Source organism: Salvelinus alpinus, chromosome 10 (genome assembly GCF_045679555.1).
Source record: "Salvelinus alpinus chromosome 10, SLU_Salpinus.1, whole genome shotgun sequence".
Taxonomy (NCBI): Eukaryota; Metazoa; Chordata; class Actinopteri; order Salmoniformes; family Salmonidae; genus Salvelinus; species Salvelinus alpinus.
In genome coordinates, this window is record NC_092095.1 from 34,100,874 (window position 1) to 34,122,651 (window position 21,778).

General features: G+C 41.8%; 1 protein-coding gene and 1 long non-coding RNA gene across 5 annotated transcripts in view; one reads left to right on the plus strand and one right to left on the minus strand.

Moving 5' to 3' along the window:
• Window positions 1-102: 102 nt before the first annotated feature.
• LOC139531975 (uncharacterized) lies at window positions 103-7,746 on the minus strand. The gene is made up of 3 exons (XR_011666462.1): window positions 7,648-7,746; window positions 2,947-3,091; window positions 103-1,600 (listed from the first exon to the last, which is right to left on the minus strand). It is a non-coding gene; the product is annotated as an uncharacterized lncRNA (long non-coding RNA).
• Window positions 7,747-8,056: 310 nt separating this feature from the next.
• The window catches only part of LOC139531972 (voltage-dependent L-type calcium channel subunit beta-2-like), a 101,856-nt gene continuing 88,134 nt past the window's right edge, over window positions 8,057-21,778 (plus strand). For all 4 annotated transcript variants that reach the window (XM_071329023.1, XM_071329025.1, XM_071329028.1 and 1 more), the window contains exons 1-2: window positions 8,057-8,187; window positions 10,180-10,272. In XM_071329023.1, the coding sequence (XP_071185124.1) occupies window positions 8,110-8,187; window positions 10,180-10,272 (171 nt within the window). In that variant the 5' untranslated portion in view covers window positions 8,057-8,109. The remainder of the gene's footprint in view (window positions 8,188-10,179; window positions 10,273-21,778) is intronic.

A 21,778-nucleotide genomic window follows, 5' to 3' on the forward strand; every position in this document is an offset into this window, starting at 1 on the left:
TAAATATCATAAGTATTCAGACCCTTTACTTTGAAGCACCTTTGGCAGCGATTACAGCCTTAAATCTTCTTGGGTATGACGCTACAAGCTTGGCACATCTGTATTTGGGGAGTTTCTTCCATTCTTCTCTGCAGATCCTCTCAAGCGCTTTCAGGTTGGATGGGAAGCATTGCTGCACAACTTTTTTCATATCTCTCCAGAGATGTTCAATTGGGTTCAAATCCTGACCAGTCTCCCAGTCCCTGCCGTTGAAAAACATCCACCCAGCATGGTTTCCCCCAGACGTGATGCTTTGCATTCATGCCAAAGAGTTCAATCTTGGTTTCATCAGACCAGAGAATCTTGCTTCTCATGGTCTGAGAGTCTTTATGTGCCTGTTGGCAAACTCCAGACGGGCTGTCACGTGCCTTTTACTGAGAAGTGGCTTCTGTCTGGCCACTCTATTTAACCTTTATTTAACTAGGCAAGGCAGTTAAGAACATATTCTTATTTACAATGACGACCTACACCGGCCAAACCCGGACGACCCCTATGGGTCTCCCAATCACGGCCAGTTGTGATACAGCCTGGAATCGAACCAGGGTCTGTAGTGATGCCTCTAGCACTGAGATGCAGTGCCTTAGACTGCTGTGCCACTCGGGAGCCCAAAGGCCTACTTAGTGGAGTACTGCAGAGATGGTTGCCCTTCTGGAAGGCTCTCCCATCTCCACATAGGAACTCTAGAGCTCTGTCAGAGTAACCACCTCCCTGAACACTTATTGGAGAGGGCCTTGGTCACCTCCCTGACCAAGGCCCTTCTCCCCCGATTGCTCTGTTTGCGGCCATCTCTAGGAAGAGTCTTGGTGGTTCCAAACTTCTTCCGTTTGAGAATGATGGAGGCCACTTTGTTTTTGGGGACCTTGAATGCTGCAGAAATGTTTTGGTACTCTTCCCCAGATCTGTGCTTCGACACAATCCTGTCTCGGCTCTACGGCCAATTCCTTCAACCTCATGGCTTGTTTTTTGCTCTGATATGCACTGTCAACTGTGGGACCTTGTATAGACAGGTGTGTGCCTTTCCAAATCATCTCCACTCAATTGAATTTACGACAGGTGGAATCCAATCAAGTTGTAAAAACATCTCAAGGATGATCAATAGAAACAGGATGCTCAATTTCGAAAGGGTCTGAATACTTACGTAAATAAGGTATTTCTGTTTTTTGTTTATAATAAATGTACAAAAACCTGTTTTTGCTAAATCATTATGGGGTATTGTGTGTAGATTGCTGAGGAAATTGTTTTATTTAATCAATTTTAGAATAGGGCTGTAACTTAACAAAATGTGGAAAAAGTCAAGGTGTCTGAATACTTTCCGAAGTAAACATCAAAATAAAGGAAACACCAACAAAGTGTCTTAAGGGTGTTGGGCCACCACGAGCCGGCAGAACAGCTTCAATGTGCCTTGGCATATACTCTACAAGTGTCTGGAACTCTATTGGAGGGATGCGACACCTCTCTTCCACGAGAAATTCCATAATTTGGTGTTTTGTTGATGGTGGTGGAAAATGCTGTCTCAGGCACCGATCCAGAATCTCCCAAAAGTGTTCAGTTGGGTTGAGATCTGTTGAGTGAGAGAAACACACACACACACTGCTTTAAACCCCCTATGCTCCTTTGAGACCCCTCTTTCAAAGTAAGTGAGATCTCTTCTAGCCATGGTAGACAAAAAATGGGCAACTGGGCATTTTTATACATAACGCTAAGCATGATGGGCTGTTAATTGTTTAATTAACTCAGGAACAAACACCTGTGTGGGTGCACCTGATTTCAATATACTTTGTATCCCTCATTTACTCAAGTGTTTCCTTTATTTTGGCAGCTTACCTGTATCTTCATTATGATATAAGGCTGTTGCTGTTGACAATCAAACCATCCATTGATCCCCATTTGATTAGGAAGCCAAACCAAGACTCAACCTTATTTCTTTCACTAACATAGATGATCAAAACTAAAGATAATATATTTGAAGTAAATACTTGGAACACAAACTCCATTACTGAATATCTATAATTGGTCGTCGGTATAATACTCTGAATACAGCACTTTGGGGTCTCAATAAGTGACCTTAGTTAGCAGCTGATATTTCCTAGGTATCGGGAAGCGCAAGCAAAAAGATTGAAGAAACGATGGTTGTTTACTCAGCCCAATTCTTATTGATTCGGAGATGGATGCCTAATGCATGTGTTGCGGCCAAGGTCTATCATGTCTATCTCCTTTTTGTTAATCACTCATGTTGGGGAGGGACGGTTGGGAAATCACCTAGTCTTAGTATGTATACAAATGTGACAATCAATAAAACAAAACTTTTCTTCAAACATACTGTACCTATATATAATAATATATGCCGTTTAGCAGACACTTTTATCCAAAGCGACAAACAGTCATGCATGTATACATTTTTTTACATATTGGTCCCAGGAATCAAACCCACTACACTGGCATTGCAAGAGTCCTTCTCTACCAACTGAGCCACAGAGGACCACTGTAGCTCACCCACTATGTTAAACACTTGTATCATCTACCAATTTTCTGCTGCTGGGTATTGACATTGTAATGGATGTGCTGCCCCTTTCTTGTCTGGCCTGACCAGAATGGAAATCAGAGTTTGTTACCGTACTTTTGTTCTGTTATACAGTATGCAGAATATGTTCTGATCAGCTCTAGTCAGGTCTGCCCTGTTTGGTGGTATTTTGATACTGCTCTGCTCTGTTCAGTTATAACCAATGTCAGGGAATTTGGTTCTGTACTGCTGTTGATATGATACGCCTTCTAAATCAATTATTGTCTCTATTTGGTTATACAATAACACTGCCTGTCAGCTCTCTATTTTGGAGACATGTATTCTCAGTCCTGATCACTGTACACTGTGAACACTGTGTGCAGTCAAACGGGGGCAGTTCCACCCACCTGAGCGGCCTGTACTGTTCTCTTCATCCAGCAGAAAGCTCTTGGTCTGGGCTGACTAATCCACACTCAACAAGCTGGAGACTCCAGAGGGATCCTGCCCACACAGTGCTGTACTGTGCTCCCTCTCTCAAAGGCCAGAGTGGGCCTAGAGAAGGAGGGGAAGGAAAAGGTAGAAGAGGGGCATGAGAGGGGCAAAAGAGAGAGAAGCATACTGTATACAAAATATTCACTTATACTATATTCATGAGATAATAGATACATTTGTGATCTTGAATCTACTGTATAAGGCCACAACTATGATTCGGTATTATACAAGATATGTTTATGTACAATTCTGATGAGAAGCTCTCTTTGAGCAGTAACTGGTTAATGTTGAGTACTCGATACAGTACAGTAACATCATTTCACAAAAGTCTGGTCCACAAGCTGGAGGCAGTCATCTGCCAGTAACTATACAATAAGGACAATATGTTTATTCATAATAACAACAGTATAACCTCAGATCTGCAAATACAGTAGATAGTGCTTAGATGATTTGGCTTATGGTTGGTGTCAAAGTCGTGAATATTCTGCTGACTCTATTTGTTAGAGCTTTCCGAGTCATTCCACAACAATGGGAGGAAGTTCACGGCATTTTCTCCTATACTTGCAATTTATTTAGCTAATTTTGGGAATGCCATCCCCTTTGGAATTTCCAGGAAAGCTCCAGGTTTATTGGTTTGTGTGTGTCTATGTGTGCATGTATGTTGTTCTAAAAGACCCTCTTTGACATGCTTGTGTGTGTGTTTTGAAAAGGTGTTCGCTGCCGGGATGTAGGAAGGAAAGGATTTTTATCTGGGCTGTGAGTGCACTTCTGTATCCGCAGCTATCCTCACTCACTCAGCAAAGAGCCGCCAAAGCAGAGTAAAGGTCAGGGGTCAGGAGGACAGGGGGAGCATAGACGTGAGCTAAGGGGAAAGGCTAAGACAGATATACAATGGGATATGTCAGCGATGCACTCAGATGTTATCCTTTCGGATTTAAAATCGGGTTACTGCTCTGACTCAATACATAACCCATTGTGCTTTATGTACTGTAAATGTGCCAAAGGTACGTGCTAACCCACTTGTAGATGTTGACCTGCGTGTCTGGTGTGTGAGGTTAGAGTCAGGTTTTGATGTGTCAGGAGATATGGTATTGAGCCAATGGTAAGGAGTTAAAATGTGCCCACTTAACCCATAAAACCCCCTTTCCACCGATGTCTACATTTCTTACTCTGAAACACTGAACCTTCGCAGGAAATCACAATTACAATATGCTGCAGAGTATAGGCCTACTGTAATTATTGTTTGTAAGTTGCTGTATATGGATCATAATACAAAGAACAGTCTAAAGGCAATCCGATCAGAACAGACTCTACTTTCATGCAAAATCTTGTCATTAATTAGCGTAGCAACTCCCAGAGTGTATCTCAATTATTTGATTCCTCGCTTCCTCTCTCTTCCCCTCCTTCTCAAAGAGCATTGGCAGAGTAGATTCAAGGTCCCTCCCCTAGGAGCTGTTCCTCCAATGAGTTTTAAGAAGGAGATTGGGAGAGAGGACGCGAGGAATCAAGGAAAGAGGAATTGGAAAAGAGCCTGGTTTGTTGAACCATATAAAACCACTAGAGGGCAATGATGAATAATAAAGGCACTGAGTTTTGTCCTAGCAACAACCAACAACATACTGCTAGAGGAGGCGTTTGGGGGCGGTTTACAGGAGGTATCAGTCATTTTGCACATGACAAAGGCAACTGTCATTGTGTATTAGAAAACGTTTTAGTGGTGACATTTGGCTTTGACAGGAATAGGATTCCTGGTGATGAAGCATGAAAAGACAGATAGAGTGAAGATAAATCATATATTTTTTACATTCTATCTCCCAGCTTCTTAATAGCTTCTACCCCCAAGCAATACGACTGCTGAACAGATAATCAAATGGCTACTCAGACTATTTTTATTGATACCCCCTTTTTTACGCCGCTGCTACTCGCTGTTTATTATGTATGCATAGTCACTTTACCCCTACCTGCATGTACATACAGTATTACCTCAATTACCTTGACTAACCTGTACCCCCGCACATTGACTCGGTACTGGTACCCCCTGTATATAGCCTCGTTATTGTTATTTTATTGTTGCTCTTTTATTTTTTAACTTTAGTTTATTTAGTAAATATTTTCTTAACTCTTTTTCATAAAACTGCATTGTTGGTTAAAGGCTTGTAAGTAAGCATTTCACGTTAAGGTCTACACCTGTTGTATTTGGCGTATGTGACAAATACAATTTTATTTGTGTGTGTGTGCAGTGAGCAAATTATATTGTGGCATTTGTTGGGGGGGGGGGGGGGGGGTCCCTTGTTTCATTCGGGGAATCCCTTTTTTCACAGGACTTCTTATTTGTGCACAAAACATTTTCATGGGCCAAATAGTGAAGACGTATTTTAACGGTAAAAATATATTACTTTTTAATGTGGCATGAACACAAGCAGTCATGATGTTTTCATCTTATTGTCAAACAAATCACTTAAAAAGTAGGCTACCTGCGCATGAGGATACCTGCACACTCCAATAATTCCAGCATCCAAAGAGTGCACTATGCACCAGCCATTTGGGACCCAGTCGATACAATGTTGCAAGTTCACTATGGAAAGCAAAAGACAGACAGAGATCAAGGCCGACAGGTAGCATGGCTGACTCGACCCACGACTTACAGAGCAGGGAGAGCTGTGACACTCTGATCCCTTAAAGCGCCAATCCCTTTAGCGGGATCGATTTGACAACATCTGGTGAAATTGCAGAGCGCCAAATTCAAACTACAGAAATATCAATATTCACGAAAATATAAGTGTAATACATCAAAATAAAGCTTAACTTCTTGTTAATCCAGCCGCTGTGTCTGATTTCAAAAAGGCTTTACGGCGAAAGCACACCATGCGATTATCTGAGGACAGCGCCCCGCATACAAACACATGCAAATCTTTTTTCAACCAGGTAGGTGCGACACAAAAGTCAGAAATAACGATATAATAAATGGCTTACCTTTGAAGATCTTCTTATTTTTGCAATCCTAAATGTCTGACACAATGAATGGGCATTTGTTCGATAAATTCCTTCTTTATATCCCCAAAATTTCCATTTATTTGACACGTTTGATTCATAAATACACCGGTTCCAACTCGCCCAACATGACTACAAAGTATCTAATAAGTTACCTGTAAACTTGGTCCAAACATTTCAAACAATGTTCCTAATCCAACCTCAGGTATCCTAAAATGTAAATAATCAATAAAATTTAAGACGGGATTATCTGTTTCCAATACCGAAGAAAAATAACAAGGAGCGCGCTCCTCTTCACGCGCAACAAAAGACTAGGGACCTTCAGATTGACACGTACAAAGAACAGCACTACTTCCTCATTTCTCAAAAGAAAAACATCGACCAATTTCTAAAGACTGTTGACATCTAGTGGAAGCCATAGGAACTGCAACCAGGTTCCTAATAAATAGGGTTTCCTATAGAAACCCTTTTGGAAAATCCTATGACCTCAATTTCCCCCCCCCTGGATGGTTTGTCCTCGGGGTTTCGCTGCCAAATCAGTAATTTTATCAGTTATTTTAACAATTTTAGAAACTTTAGAGTGTTTTCTCTCCAAATCTACCAATTATATGCATATCCTAGCTTCTGGGCCTGAGTAACAGGCAGTTTACTTTGGGCACGCTTTTCATCCGGACGTCAAAATACTGCCTCCTAGCCTTAAGACGTTTTAATGCATTAGTAGCTCAGAAATTGAGCGAGGGATTTGATTGGTTCTCTTAAATATTAATTTTTCACAAGGGTTGAGACCTCTTGATATTTGTATTTGAAAACCGTTGTAATGGAAGAGGGCTGCGCTCAGGTTCTGTGTGTGGCTGTGCATGTAGGCGTTTGAGCGAGAAAGACACAGAGAGCCAACCAGTAAAAGCCCAGCCCCCTTCAATATTGACTCATTGTGCCAACAACATCAAAGAGCCATTCCAGACTCTGAAGTCAGGAAGACTTTGAGAGTTAGGTGTTAGCCAAACTAGCAGACAGGCGGAGTAGAGAGATGAATTCAATTGAAAGGTTTAAATCATGACAGAGTGGTGGGAGTGTTCGTTTAATTTGGAATAAGCTTTTATTTTCATATTTAACACTGTAGCAGTGCAAAAAATTATAGTCATAAGCATCCCCCCCACCAATGTTGGACTTTTGTTGCATTTAGGGGAGCTAATGTCTCATTCCCTGGCCCCCATAATTTGCACATTGTGGCGTGTAAATGTGCTATAGTGCAAAGACAGTAGCATGTCCTTTTATGTAAGGCTATTTATTGCGAAACATAAACATTTAATGTGTTTTTATCCAAAACAACTCTTATTGTGAAATGAGTCAATTACAAACTAACCTCATCCGCAGGATAATTGTGCATGAGTAGAAGTGTCTGGTGAACGAGATTTATTAGGCTACAAACAATTATCAACGTGTGACGCTTTTAGATTTTCCCCCTTACATTTATGTTCGAACCCAATCATAAAAGTAACTATTATTTTACAAAAGAAAGTTCAAATCATTGCAAATGTTAAGTCGAGCAACCAGACTTAGTCTAGATGTTCCTTGCTTGAGACAACGCTTACACCTGTGCATTTGCTCGATATGCTTAAGCTTACCTGAGTAGAGAACCTGTAACCAGTTGAGTGCGAACGTGGGGGAAGGCTGACAGTGAATTAACGTGGGAGTGAGGGGCAGATACTCGCTAAGTGACTGAGCTGTTCAATGACATGCAGTCTTATTCTTTCTTTCTTTTTTACCTAAAGGGAGGAAACAAGCCCATTAGAAAAACGTTTTTTTTTTAAACGCAAACTGCTCCTCCTTCCCAAGTCTTCCCGGTTGTGGTCTGACTCAAACTTCAAGACTGCATGGCAGAGTGGCTGAGGAAAATAGCCTAGTCACTTAACTCCTCGGTCACAAAAGTCTCTTTCACGCAACTATTTTTATTCATTTGGACGTAAAGTCGTGTCAAACAAAAATGTCTGCTCTAAATTTTGAAGAGAGCGGGAGTCACGCTTGACCACCGACCCTTGAACAAGTTGATTGTCTATCTCAACGATCGATCGACGGTTGAATGTCAAATGGTCCATAATAACTTGCAAAAGACTCACTCACTTTTGGACAGACATATGGATTCGCTCGAAAACCCTGGGCTACAAGTATGTACAGTTGCAATATTTGATAATTTCTATGCCTATGTCGCATGTGTATGGTAATAAATAACTTGCCATTTATGAAGTTATCCAACAAAAATAGATGCAAATACTTAATTTCCAATACCATCTTGGCTTGGCGCCAAATGTAACGAATCAGTAAACCATGACCAAAACGTTGGAGGAGCCTGCGTTATGTCAGGTAGTATAGCCTACCTTTTGGATAATAAGGACGAATATTCTTGTAAAAAGTTAAACAACTAGGCTACTATTGTTTCAGGTGTGTTACATAGTTATAGCTGTCATTCGTTTGAAGACCATTGAATTGCAGGAGCCTGATTATTTTACCTGGTGAACCTAGCCAACTGGTTTATTAGGCAATACATTTCTTACGTTTATGCATCAGTAAATATTTGTATTTTTTGCATGGCCAGTCCAGTACGTTATTAGCCTTGGGGGTTGTATATGAAATCCACACAGTTAAAATGGGGTTTGCTTTGATGGGATTAAGAAAATATTTAGATGGTCTCTTGACCAGATCAGTGGTTAAGATGTCTGAATAATTTTACATTACAGGCCACAGTATAGAGAGCGATAGTAAATGTGTCGTTTTGTGGGCATTAACTCCACCGTGGCTCGTTGGCCAAAGCCTATGGGGAAATGAATGATAAAATAAAAATAAAAAAAGGTTTTTGGATTAACTCTGAAAATAAGGTCTGTGGTAAACACAGGTTTAGGAGATTTTATACGTTTTGTTCTATGATATAACGTCATCAGCTAACGTCACTTTTTGTGAATTTTGAAGCATTTATGTAATCAAAACAAGAACATAAAGCACATAAAGGCTATATAATTCATAAAGGTCATGTTAACTGACTGATAGGATCTCAGATCTTATTTTTGGCATTTATCCCAAAACCCCATTCTTTCCCCATTAATGTTCCAGGTAGAATCCTTTTTAGTTCCATGTAGAACCTGCTGTACAAATGGTTCTACATGAACCCAAAAGGGTTCTACCTGCAACCAAAAGGGTTTTACCTGCACCCAAAAAGGGTTCTTCAGAGGGTTCTCCAATGGGGAGTATATAATAGCCTTGGTTTTGAACTACTGAAAGAGCAGATTGCAATTATGATAAGTACTGGATGTTGTACTATTTCCACTTGCCTATCTGTTTATGAATGTAGTGAATTCAATATTCAGAATGATCAATGACAACTAGGCTGCTCTTATAAAAAGAAATAGCAAATATATGCACTAGAAATGGCATTCAACGTTGTCTAATGTCACTGCATATTGAGTGCCTGCACCAAAATGGGTATTTTAGAGTAAATAGACTAGACATAATAACATTTGAATTGATTTGATTTGGATTTGGTTTCTAAGTAACCAACAGAATAGCTTTCTTTTTATATTCATCATTTACATGTCCTGGGGGAATGTGTTGGAATAAAAGCAGATTTGGTGTTTTGTCAGTTGCTACTAGCAACATAGCACTTCAACCCAGTAGTGCAGTTTCCTGAGGTGTAGCCTATTATGATCACAGACAGTATATAAACTATTGATCATATGAGCCCCGTGCAATAATGTCCATTGTTTTTATTTTCCAATTACTTGAAAACTAACTTCAGTGCCACCAGAATCTTTTCCCATAGTAATACACTCATTGTTTCCCCTATATTCCCCGCCACTCTTCCCCCAAAATAAAATATTTAAAATAATATATATTTTTAATTATTATAATTTTTTGAATTTCTGAGAACATAATTACATTTTCATGCATTTTGGAGTTGAAAAACCTTCTCACAGTCGTTCAACAAAACAAAATCTCCTGGGAAGACACCCCCACCCCCCACTCGAAGACCCCAGCTGCTACGACCCACATAAGATGTCATACCCCATATGTCAACACGTCATACCCTTTGTTATCCAGGTTTTAGTGTTACCTGCTGATAATGGTCTTAAAAATAAAAATAAATCTGTTTTCTCCCCTTACTGAAGTCACATGGAAAAGGAGCACGGAGGAAAGGCAGATTCAAAGGATCAGATGGAAGCACCTCTTCAGATACAACAACCAACAGCTTTGTGCGACAGGTAAGGGGAACAAACACCCTGCGTTTAGGTTACCTAAAAGGTATTCATCACCTCAGTGTCTTGGAAGGTCTGGATTTTCTGAAAAGCCAGTGATCCCAGTGGTTGGCAGTGAGAATCTGATTTAGGAAGTGCGGGTGGGGATGTGAAAGTAATCCTGAGACAGTACCCTTTGAATGCGTTAGAGAGGGGCATTAGGTCACTATAATGGTATGAATGTGATGATATCGCCAGGCGTTCTGTATGCGCTAGAATATCTGGCCATCGGACACTTATGACATCACGTCTGCACTGGATGTTTACCGCATATAATTAGAACGTTCTACTTCTATGGTTGACAGTACATAGCCAGTAAAGTTCATATTGGCGTAAGAGTGAAAACTGCCAAGTCATTGATATAAATCATTGCATGTTGCAACGAAAGCCCCTTTGGTAAACAGTGCTTGGGTACAGTATGTTAACGATCTCTGTGAACTGCCGGCACCGGTGGCCCTGTAGCTTTGCACTCAGTGCTTGAGTGTGGCTGGCTGTGGCCTGTTATAAAGCAGACCCTCTGAGGTACACAGTGTGTACGTGAAGCACTCGCGGTATCAGGTTTTTGTTGGAGCAGCGGACCTGCGGGGACCGACAGGGAGAGGACGGGTTAAGGATGGGCTCCTCGGCAGAACTGTTTCTTCCTTTTTTGGAGGAGATACAGATCGCCTCCTCTTTAGCATAGCAGGGGTGAAACCAGAGTGGGATCAGAACAATATGGCAGGTTGTGGAATTGCCGTCTGCTTTCTCTCAGGCACAGAGAAGGTGTTTGAGTTGAGGCTAAGGGAAGTTCACATTTGCTTTTACCGTGTGTTTATATGATCAGTGAAGAGTTGCTGTGTGGATTAGGGTGGTGGTGATGGTCTTCTCAGCAGTGATATGTCATGGCTCCCCTACTTCCCCTCAACCCCCCCCCCCCCCTTCCTGGGTATGCCAACGGGCTCATTAGGCCGACCACCTCTGACTGACTGTCGTCATCCTCTACAACGCTCTCAGTCTTCGTGACCAAACTCAATTAGACTGAGCGCGACTACAGTAACTTACATCTGAGACACGACACTGCGGGAGATGCCGAGACATGAGCGGGAAGTTAGGACAGGGAAAGGAGCGTCAAGTAGAGGGAGAGAGAGAAAGGGAAAGAAAAAGGGAGCGAAGGGGAACGTATGAGGGTCAGACAAGCAACTACAGTACGTCTGAGACACAACCCTGCTGAGAGAGATACCTAGACATGATGTAGGATGTGAGAGAGAAAGTAGAGAGAGAAAGAAAAAGCAAGAGGGGAAAGGTTGTTCCCGGGGTCAGAATGGCAAAGCTAAGAGCAGACATAGTATCCCCTTTTAGATGTTTGCTGGAAGAGGACCGCAGGAATAGCAGACCTTTCAGGAACTTAAGTAACTACACTGTTTTTCAATTGTTTTATCATAACAGCGGTTAAGCTGACCTTCTTTCCCTTCCCCCTCTCCCTCTCCATCTTGTTGGACATGATTATTTTCACTTCTCACACAAGTATGAGGCTGCGGTGTCTAAAACTTTAAACCAACACATAGTGGGAACTGGGTTTCAAAACATGTTTCGCTGCCTATTCGTCAAGCTGTCAAGCTCTTTTTAAATTTCTCCGGCATGTTTTTCTTGTCTCATCGTAATCTTCCCTCTTTGTTATCAGAGCTCTCACCATGCTCAGACTCAAATGTACACATCATCAAAAGAGATATCTTTTAAAAACTATAATAATAGTTCAGGTACATTTTGTGATGATTTTATGTTACTTTCCTTGAAATGATCTACAAAACTTTTTCATCAAGCTTCTAATTGTGAGTCTCGCCTATTCCTTCCAAATGCTCATATCGCACGTTGTTTGAGTGCCTTCCACTCTTCTCCCATCTCCCCAACACCACACCTGTTGGCATGGTGACTCAATCCCAGTATTCATGTGGGCGAGTGTTCAGAGTGTTCAGAGGCTCATCGGGGTCACTGTACGCTCCATCCATTACACCTCTCATCTCTCAGTGCTGCAGTCAAACTGCTATGTCAAGAACACTCTTACTTTGCTCCTTCTTACACAGAGAGAGGGCAGACAGAGACAGGGGACGAGGGAAGAGAAATAGAGGCAGAGAAATAAAGAGAGAGAGAGAAAGAGGAAAAGAAAGAAAGACATAGAGAAGTGCCCCGTGACTCTTACTGCCCATGGGGGTTTTATGGTAGGATGGAGGAGGTTAAGAGCAGTGGTGGTCCGGACCACTCAGTCAGCAACCAGTGGGAGTAGTGGTGGTGCGGTCACCCTCTGCTTTAAGTCCAACTCTGCAAGAAGATGGAGTAGTCTCTAAAGGACTACAACTGCGTCATGGACTCCATAAATAATGTTGAACCGAGCTGAATGTCATTGAGGGGATGGTAACTGATACTGTATAATTGCAGGGATAAAAGCTTGAAGGGCACTGCAGTCTAATTTGTTTAAGATTTTAGGCCCTCTGTCCAAAATGGAATCGTTCTCAGTGTGCATCCCAAATGGCACCCTATTCCCTATGTAGTGCACTACTCTTTACCAGAGCCCATCAAAAGTAGTGCACTATATAAGAATTTGGGTGCCATTTGGGATGTATACTCAGTGCTGCCAAACCCTTTGTAGGATTTATCAGATTACCATACATCTCCTGAGGCCTTATCTAAGTGCTCTGGACATTTATTAATAGTATAACAGGAAAATAGAATGAAATGCATCCCAAACAGCCATAAATGTACACGTTTTTAATGCCCAACATCCACTGCTGGAGTTTTAGTTATGTGATTTCTGCGGTAGGTCTTTGCATTGACCGATGAGGCATTTTACACCAGCCTGGCTATACAGCATCTGCCATTTCTCAAACTCTGGTTTACATAAGAATTATGTAATATCTCCTGCTGCTGCTTCCCACTCTCTGCTGTGTTTATGTGAAAGGTCTCACTTGGCTTCCCACTCTCTCTCCCTCTCACTCTCTCGCCCACCTCCTCTCTCTCTCTCCCTCTCACTCTCTCTCCCTGTTTCTCACTCACTCACTTTCTCTCTCTCTCACACACTCACTTTCTCTCACTCACATTCTCTCACTCACACACTCACGTTCTCTCACTCACACACTCACATTCTCTCACTCACACACTCACAATCTCTCACTCACACACTCACTTTCTCTCACTCCCACACTCACTTTCTCTCACTCACTCACACACTCACTTTCTCTCACTCACACACTCACCTTCTCTCTCTCACATTCTCTCACTCACACACTCACTTTCTCTCACTCACACACTCACTTTCTCTCACTCACTCACACACTCACTTTCTCTCATTCAAACACTCACATTCTCTCACTCACACACTCACATTCTCTCACTCACACACTCACTTTCTCTCACTCACATTCTCTCACTCACACACTCACGTTCTCTCACTCACACACTCACTTTCTCTCATTCAAACACTCACATTCTCTCACTCACACACTCACATTCTATCACTCACACACTCACTTTCTCTCACTCACACACTCACATTCTCTCACTCACACACTCACATTCTCTCACTCACATTCTCTCACTCACACACTCACATTCTCTCACTCAAACACTCACTTTCTCTCACTCACACACTCACCTTCTCTCTCTCACATTCTCTCATTCACTCACACACTCACTTTCGCTCACTCACACACTCACTTTCTTTCACTCACTCACACACTCACTTTCTCTCACTCACTCACACACTCACATTCTCTCACTCACACACTCACATTCTCTCACTCACACACTCACATTCTCTCACTCACACACTCACTTTCTCTCACTCACTCACACACTCACATTCTCTCACTCACACACTCACATTCTCTCACTCACACACTCACTTTCTCACTTTCTCACTTTTTCTCACTCACACACTCACTTTCTCTCTCACAATCTCTCACTCACTCACACACTCACTTTCTCTCTCATATTCTCTCACTCACACACTCACTTTCTGTCTCTCACTCACACACTCACTTTCACTCTCTCACTCACACACTCACATTCTCACACTCACACACTTACATTCTCTCACTCACATTCTCTCACTCACATTCACTCACTCACACACTCACATTCTCTCACTCACACACTCACATTCTCTCACTCACACACTCACTTTCTCTCACTCACACACTCACTTTCTCTCACTCACACACTCACTTTCTCTCTCTCACAGTCTCTCACTCACACACTCACTTTCTCTCATTCACACACTCACTTTCTCTCTCTCATTCACACACTCACTTTCTCTCTCTCACTCACACACTCACATTCTCTCACTCACACACTCACATTCCCTCACTCACTCACACACTCACTTTCCCTCACTCACACACTCACTTTCTCTCATTCACACACTCACTTTCACTCTCTCACTCACTCACACACTCTCTCTCTCTCTCTCTCATAATGCCATTTGGGACACTGACACTCTCTCCATAGGGATAGGGGTGGAGGTAGTGGTGGTGGGGTGTTTGAAAGAAAGGGTGTGGTTGGGTCTGCAGGGGCAGGAAACCCCTTTTTCATTCTCTTGATTAGAGACTTTTTTTTATTTTCATCCGCAAATGATGTTTTCTCCCGTTAATGGAGGGAAGGGGTTACGTAAGCAAGTTATTGGCTGTGCCACCTATCAAATCTGGCAACCCCAGGGGGGTTTATGTAACTGATATCAAGGACACAGACAGGATATGGAGTAACCTAATTGCCTCTGTTCAGGCCACTGACAACCTTATAGACCGGAGTCCTGCAGACATTTTTAAGGACACCCCAATATGTGGAAAGGATGTGCCTCTGTTCAATGTTTCCAACAGTACATGTTTTCTGTCATCTATGAGCCATAGGCTGGCAACTGAATCAAGCATTATGCTTGTTGTTGGCTACATATGCAATGCTCATAATTTGTAAGAATAATAGAATAACCATTCATGTTAAATGGACTTGAATACTAGATGAATGGTTTGGACCTATGGGGTGGCTACTGTAAGGCAGTTAGTTTATGGTGGCGCATCACTTGTCTCCTCTGTTTGAGCTAGTGGCACAGAATAGCAAGACTGCCATCTGGTGGTAAGAAATGAAGAGGCATTTACCCATCATGAATATGAGCTACTGCATTGTCAGTCAATGTTGGCATGCATGTCCTTGGAGTTGAAGATATGTGAATAGGTACTAACCTATAGGACTCAAAATGAAAAGAGAAAAGGTTTTGCTTCTGTTGTGGTATTGTAATAGATTGTTTTTATGTTAATAGAATGCTCATTCAAGCCCACGAACTGCATAGAATCACATTATGTCCCAAACAGTTGTTCATCCTTTTAGGGTAATATATCCAGGAGTGACCTTGTCTTGTTTACCTGAGGGGAAAATGTAAGATGGATGCCTGTATAATCTCCTCCATTCCCCTGTCCTGTCAGTAGGGTAGGCATTAGAGAGCAGTGCCCTCTGTTACTGAGCAGGGCAGTCTTTGTCTTCAGGCACCCACTCTCTTAGGATGGCTCCCAAATGGCACCCTATTCCCTATATAGTGCACTATTTTGGACCAGAGCCCTATTGGTCCCGTCTCAAAAGTAGTGCACTGTGTAGAGAATAGGGTGCCATTTGGGATGCACGCTCAGTGATTAAATGAGAACGTCTGCAGGACAGACAGTGGGGCTGAGACCTGCCAAGTCGCTTTGTACTTTCCTCAGGAGAATAGACAATGATATCATTGTATCTGAATTCTCTGTGTTGTTTTTGTTTTTTGTCACTGAATCGTTACGTTACATTTCTGATAAATAGTGGTGTGTTGGTATTATCATTAAACCTTGGAAGTTTTGATACATTACAGGAGACCTAAAGTAGTGTAGTATAGTCTAGTCTAGAGGTCGGCAGATTAATCGGCATGGCCGATTTAATTATGTCCGATTTCAAGTTTTCATAACAATCGGTAATCTGCCTTTTTGGACGCCGATTATGGACGATTACATTGCAATCCACGAGGAAACAGGCTGACCACCTGTTACGCCAGTGCAGCATCAAAAGGACCTTGTGGCTGCAAGGAGCCAAGGTAAGTTGCTTGCTAGCATTATACTTAAACTTATATAAAAAACAATCAATCTTCACATAATCACTAGTTAACTACACGTGGTTTATGATATTACTTGGTTAACTAGCTTGTCCTGCGTTGCATATAATCAAAGCGGTTTCTGTTAATTTACCATCGAATCACAGCCTACTTCAACTTCGCCAAACGGGTGATGATTTAACAAAAGCACATTCGCGGAAAAAGCACAATCGTTGCACAAATGTACCTAACCATGAACATCAATGCCTTTCTTAAAATCAATACACCGAAGTATATATTTTTTTACCTGCATATTTAGTTAAAATAAATGCATGTTTGCAGGCAATATTAACTAGGGAAATTGTGTCGCTTCTCTTGCGTTCAGTGCAGGCAGAGTCAGGGTATATGCAGCAGTTTGGGCCGCCTGGCTCGTTGCGAACTGTGTGAAGACCATTTCTTCCTAACAAAGACCATAATTAATTTGCCAGAATTTTACATAATTATGACATAACATTGAAGGTTGTGCAATGTAACAACAATATTTAGACTTAGTTTTGCCACTCGTTCGATAAAATACGGAACGGTTCCGTATTTCCCTGAAAGAATAAACGTTTTGTTTTCAAAAGGATAGTTTCCGGGTTTGACCATATTAATGACCAAAGGTGTGTATTTCTGTGTGCTTATTATATTATAATTAAGTCTATGATTTGATATTTGATAGAGCAGTCTGACTGAGCGGTGGTAGGCAGCAGCAGGCTCGTAGGCATTCATTCAAACAGCACTTTACTGCGTTTGCCAGCAGCTCTTAGCAATGCTTGAAGCACAGCGCTGTTTACTAAAGTACCTATAAAAACATCCAATAGTCAAAGGTATATGAAATACAAATGGTGTAGAGAGAAATAGTCGACGCATCATAATTCCTATAATAACTACAACCTAAAACTTCTTAACTGGGAATATTGAAGACTCATGTTAAAAGGAACCACCAGCTTTCATATGTTCTCATGTTCTGAGCAAGGAACTTAAACTTTAGCTTTTTTACATGGCACATATTGAACTTTTACTTTCTTCTCCAACACTGTGGTTTTGCATTATTTAAACCAAATTGAACATGTTTCATTATTTATTTGAGACGAAATTGATTTTATTTATGTATTATATTAAGTTAAAATAAAAAAGTGTTCGTTGTTCATTCAATATTGTTGTAATTGTCATTATTACAAATATATACAGTGGGGAGAACAAGTATTTGATACACTGACGATTTTGCAGGTTTTCCTACTTACAAAGCATGTAGAGGTCTGTAATTTTTATCATAGGTACACTTAAACTGTGAGAGACGGAATCTAAAACAAAAATCCTGAATATCACATTGTATGATTTTTAAGTAATTAATTAGCATTTTATTGCATGACATAAGTATTTGATCACCTACCAACCAGTAAGAATTCCGGCTCTCACAGACCTGTTAGTTTTTCTTTAAGACGCCTTCCTGTTCTCCACTCATTACCTGTATTAACTGCACCTGTTTGAACTTGTTACCTGTATAAAAGACACCTGTCCACACACTCAATCAAACAGACTCCAACCTCTCCACAATGGCCAAGACCAGAGAGCTGTGTAAGGACATCAGGGATAAAATTGTAGACCTGCACAAGGCTGGGATGTGCTACAGGACAATAGGCAAGCAGCTTGGTGAGAAGGCAACAACTGTTGGCGCAATTATTAGAAAATGGAAGAAGTTCAAGATGACGGTCAATCACCCTCGGTCTGGGGCTCCATGCAAGATCTCACCTCGTGGGGCATCAATGATCATGAGGAAGGTGAGGGATCAGCCCAGAACTACATGGCAGGACCTGGTCAATGACCTGAAGAGAGCTGGGACCACAGTCTCAAAGAAAACCATTAGTAACACACTACGCCGTCATGGATTAAAATCCTGCAGCGCACATAAGGTCCCCCTGCTCAAGCCAGCGCATGTCCAGGCCCGTCTGAAGTTTGCCAATGACCATCTGGATGATCCAGAGGAGGAATGGGAGAAGGTCATGTGGTCTGATGAGACAAAAATAGAGCTTTTTGGTCTAAACTCCACTCGCCGTGTTTGGAGGAAGAAGAAGGATGAGTACAACCCCAAGAACACCATCCCAACCGTGAAGCACGGAGGTGGAAACATCATTCTTTGGGGATGCTTTTCTGCAAAGGGGACAGGACGACTGCACCGTATTGAGGGGAGGATGGATGGGGCCATGTATCGTGAGATCTTGGCCAACAACCTCCTTCCCTCAGTAAGAGCATTGAAGATGGGTCGTGGCTGGGTCTTCCAGCATGACAACGACCTGAAACACACAACCATGGTAACTAAGGAGTGGCTCCGTAAGAAGCATCTCAAGGTCCTGGAGTGGCCTAGCCAGTCTCCAGACCTGAACCCAATAGAACATTTTTGGAGGGAGCTGAAAGTCCGTATTGCCCAGCGACAGCCCCGAAACGTGAAGGATCTGGAGGAGGTCTGTATGGAGGAGTGGGCCAAAATCCCTGCTGCAGTGCGTGCAAACCTGGTCAAGAACTACAGGAAATGTATGATCTCTGTAATTGCAAACAAAAGTTTCTGTACTAAATATTAAGTTCTGCTTTTCTGATGTATCAAATACTTATGTCATGCAATAAAATGCTAATTAATTACTTAAAAATCATACAATGTGATTTTCAGGATTTTTGTTTTAGATTCCGTCTCTCACAGTTGAAGTGTACCTATGATAAAAATTACAGACCTCTACATGCTTTGTAAGTAGGAAAACCTGCAAAATCGGCAGTGTATCAAATACTTGTTCTCCCCACTGTATATAAAAATCGGCCGATTAATCGGTATCAGCTTTTTTTGGTCCTCCAATAATCGGTATTGGTGTTAAAAAATCATAATCAGTCGACCTCTAGTCTAGTCTAGTATACACTCTTAAAAATGTTGGTTTAAAAACAACCAAGTGCTGGGTAAATAGTGGACAAAACACACGTTGGGATTTATTATATTATTTTTCTTTAATAATTTATAATATTATTATTATTATTATTATATTATTTTTCTCCCAGCATCAATAACCCAACTTAAAGAACTCAATGAGTTGTTTGTGACCCAACTGACAAATTGGGATGTTTTTAACAGAATTTTTTGGAGTTGTATATACTGAACAAAAATATAAACACAACATGTAAAGTGTTAGTCCCATGTTTCATGAGCTGAAATAAAAGATCCCAGAAATGGTTCCATTCGTGCAAAAACTTTTTTCTCTCAAATTTTGTGTACAAATTTGTTCACATCCCTGTTAGTGAGCATTTCTCTTTTGCCAAGATAATCCATCCATCTGACAGGTGTGTCATATCAAGAAGCTGATTAAAGAGCATAATCAATTCACAGGTGCACCTTGTGCTAGGGATAGTAAAAGGCCACTCAAAAATGTTGTCACACAACACAATGCCACAGCTATCTCAAGTTTTGAGACTGACTGCATTCATGCTGACTGCACGAATGTCCACCAGAGCCGTTGCCAGAGAAGTGAATGTTTATTTCACTACCGTAAGCCGCTTCCAATGTTGTTTTAGAGAATTTGGCAGTACGTCCAACCGCCCTCACAACCACTGACCACGTGTAACCACACCAGCCCAGAACCTCCACATCTGGCTTCTTCACCTGCGGAATCGTCTGAGACCAGCCACCCGGACAGCTGATGAAACCGAGTAGTATTTTTGTCTGTAATAAAGCCTGTTTGTGGGGAAAAAGACCAGTGGGTTGCCCTGGCTCACAAGTGGGTGGGCCTATGTTTAGATTAGGGCTTAATTTATTTATTTCAATTGACTGATTTCCTTATATGAACTGTAACTCAGTAAAATCGTTGAATGTTGCGTTTATATTTTTGTTCAGTATAGTAAAGTATAGTATAGTACCTATTAGGTCCATATCCCTGAAAGATCTCTGTACCCTCACAGCACTACTCATTTACATGTGTTCTCATTCAGATAGTACAGATTTGGTTGTAGAGCTGCGTATCATGAGCGGCGTATCACGGCCCAAAGCTATTTGTCATGGTAGCTGCGTAAGGAACGAGTGAGTGATGATCACTTCTCTGATACAATGGGAAGGTAGTCCCCCCTCCCATTGCCTCTGTGAAAGGTCTCTGCCTGTAATGATGCTCCTCCATCAAAACAGTGACGCCTGTCACACCTACCCCAGAATGAGGCATTGATGTGACACTCCAATTTATCAAAGCAGAGAGGAAAGAATGTGCCATATTTTTTTTTCTTTCTAACTAGTGGGCTCTAAAAAAGTTCCCGCTTGCCCAGATAGGAGATTAATATATATTGATTCATTACAGTACATATGAAAGCATCACTGGAGGCTATCTGTAAATACTGTAATATAAGAGACTGTTCCCTTCCCAAATGATGGGCCTATAGACTCCTGGTCAAAAATAGTCCACTATATAGGGTAACAGTTGGGACGCACACTCTGCTTTGGTCAAACTGGCCTTGCCTGGCCTCGAGAGTACGGGGTTTGCCCTCTTGTCCGAGCTCAGCTCTAGCCTACTATCTGACAGTAGATTTCACGTTACGATTGTCCTTGTGACAAATAGCTCTCTGGAACCTGTGGCGCGTACTAGATGAAGCAGAGAGAGGAGAGCAGCATGAACAAGGAGAGGGGAGCGACACAGAGAGATTAGGGCTGCGTCTCTACTGGCACCCCTTTTCCGTATATAGGGCTTCTGTCAAAAGTAGTGCACTTCCATAGGGAATAGGGTGCCGTTCGGGACGCAACATATATCAGCAGCAGCAGCGGAGGACAGCAGAGAGAGACAGCGTCAGCGGCTGCCCTTGCCCCGTGGAGCGGTAGTGAGGACACTGCCGTATGTTTTAGTCACAGCACAGCAGATGCCAGAGTATCAATGTCATCTCTGCATACAATTAATACATTAAAGGGATACGTCGGGATTTTGTCAACGAGGCCCTTTATCTACTTCTCCAGAGTCAGATGAACTTGCAGACACCATTTTTATGTCTCCGTGTCCAGTATGAAGGAAGTTCAAGGTACTTTCGCGAGCCAAGGCTAACTAGCATTAAAGGCAATGACTGGAACTCTATTGGTATCATGCTAGCATGCTAGCAGATACCCATAGACTTCCAGTCACTGTGCAAACGCTAGTTAGCAACTTCCTTTAAACTGCACACAGAAAATGGTATCCACGAGTAGATAAAGGGCTTCAATGCCAAAATCCTGAAGTATCCCTTTTAAGCCTGTATTAGCGGGATCAAACGGAGAGCCACATTGTGCTATAAGGATGACAGCCATTGAAATGACTCAAACTTTCCCCGGCAGAGGGAAAAAACATGGAGGTTGCTGTAGAGTGTTGG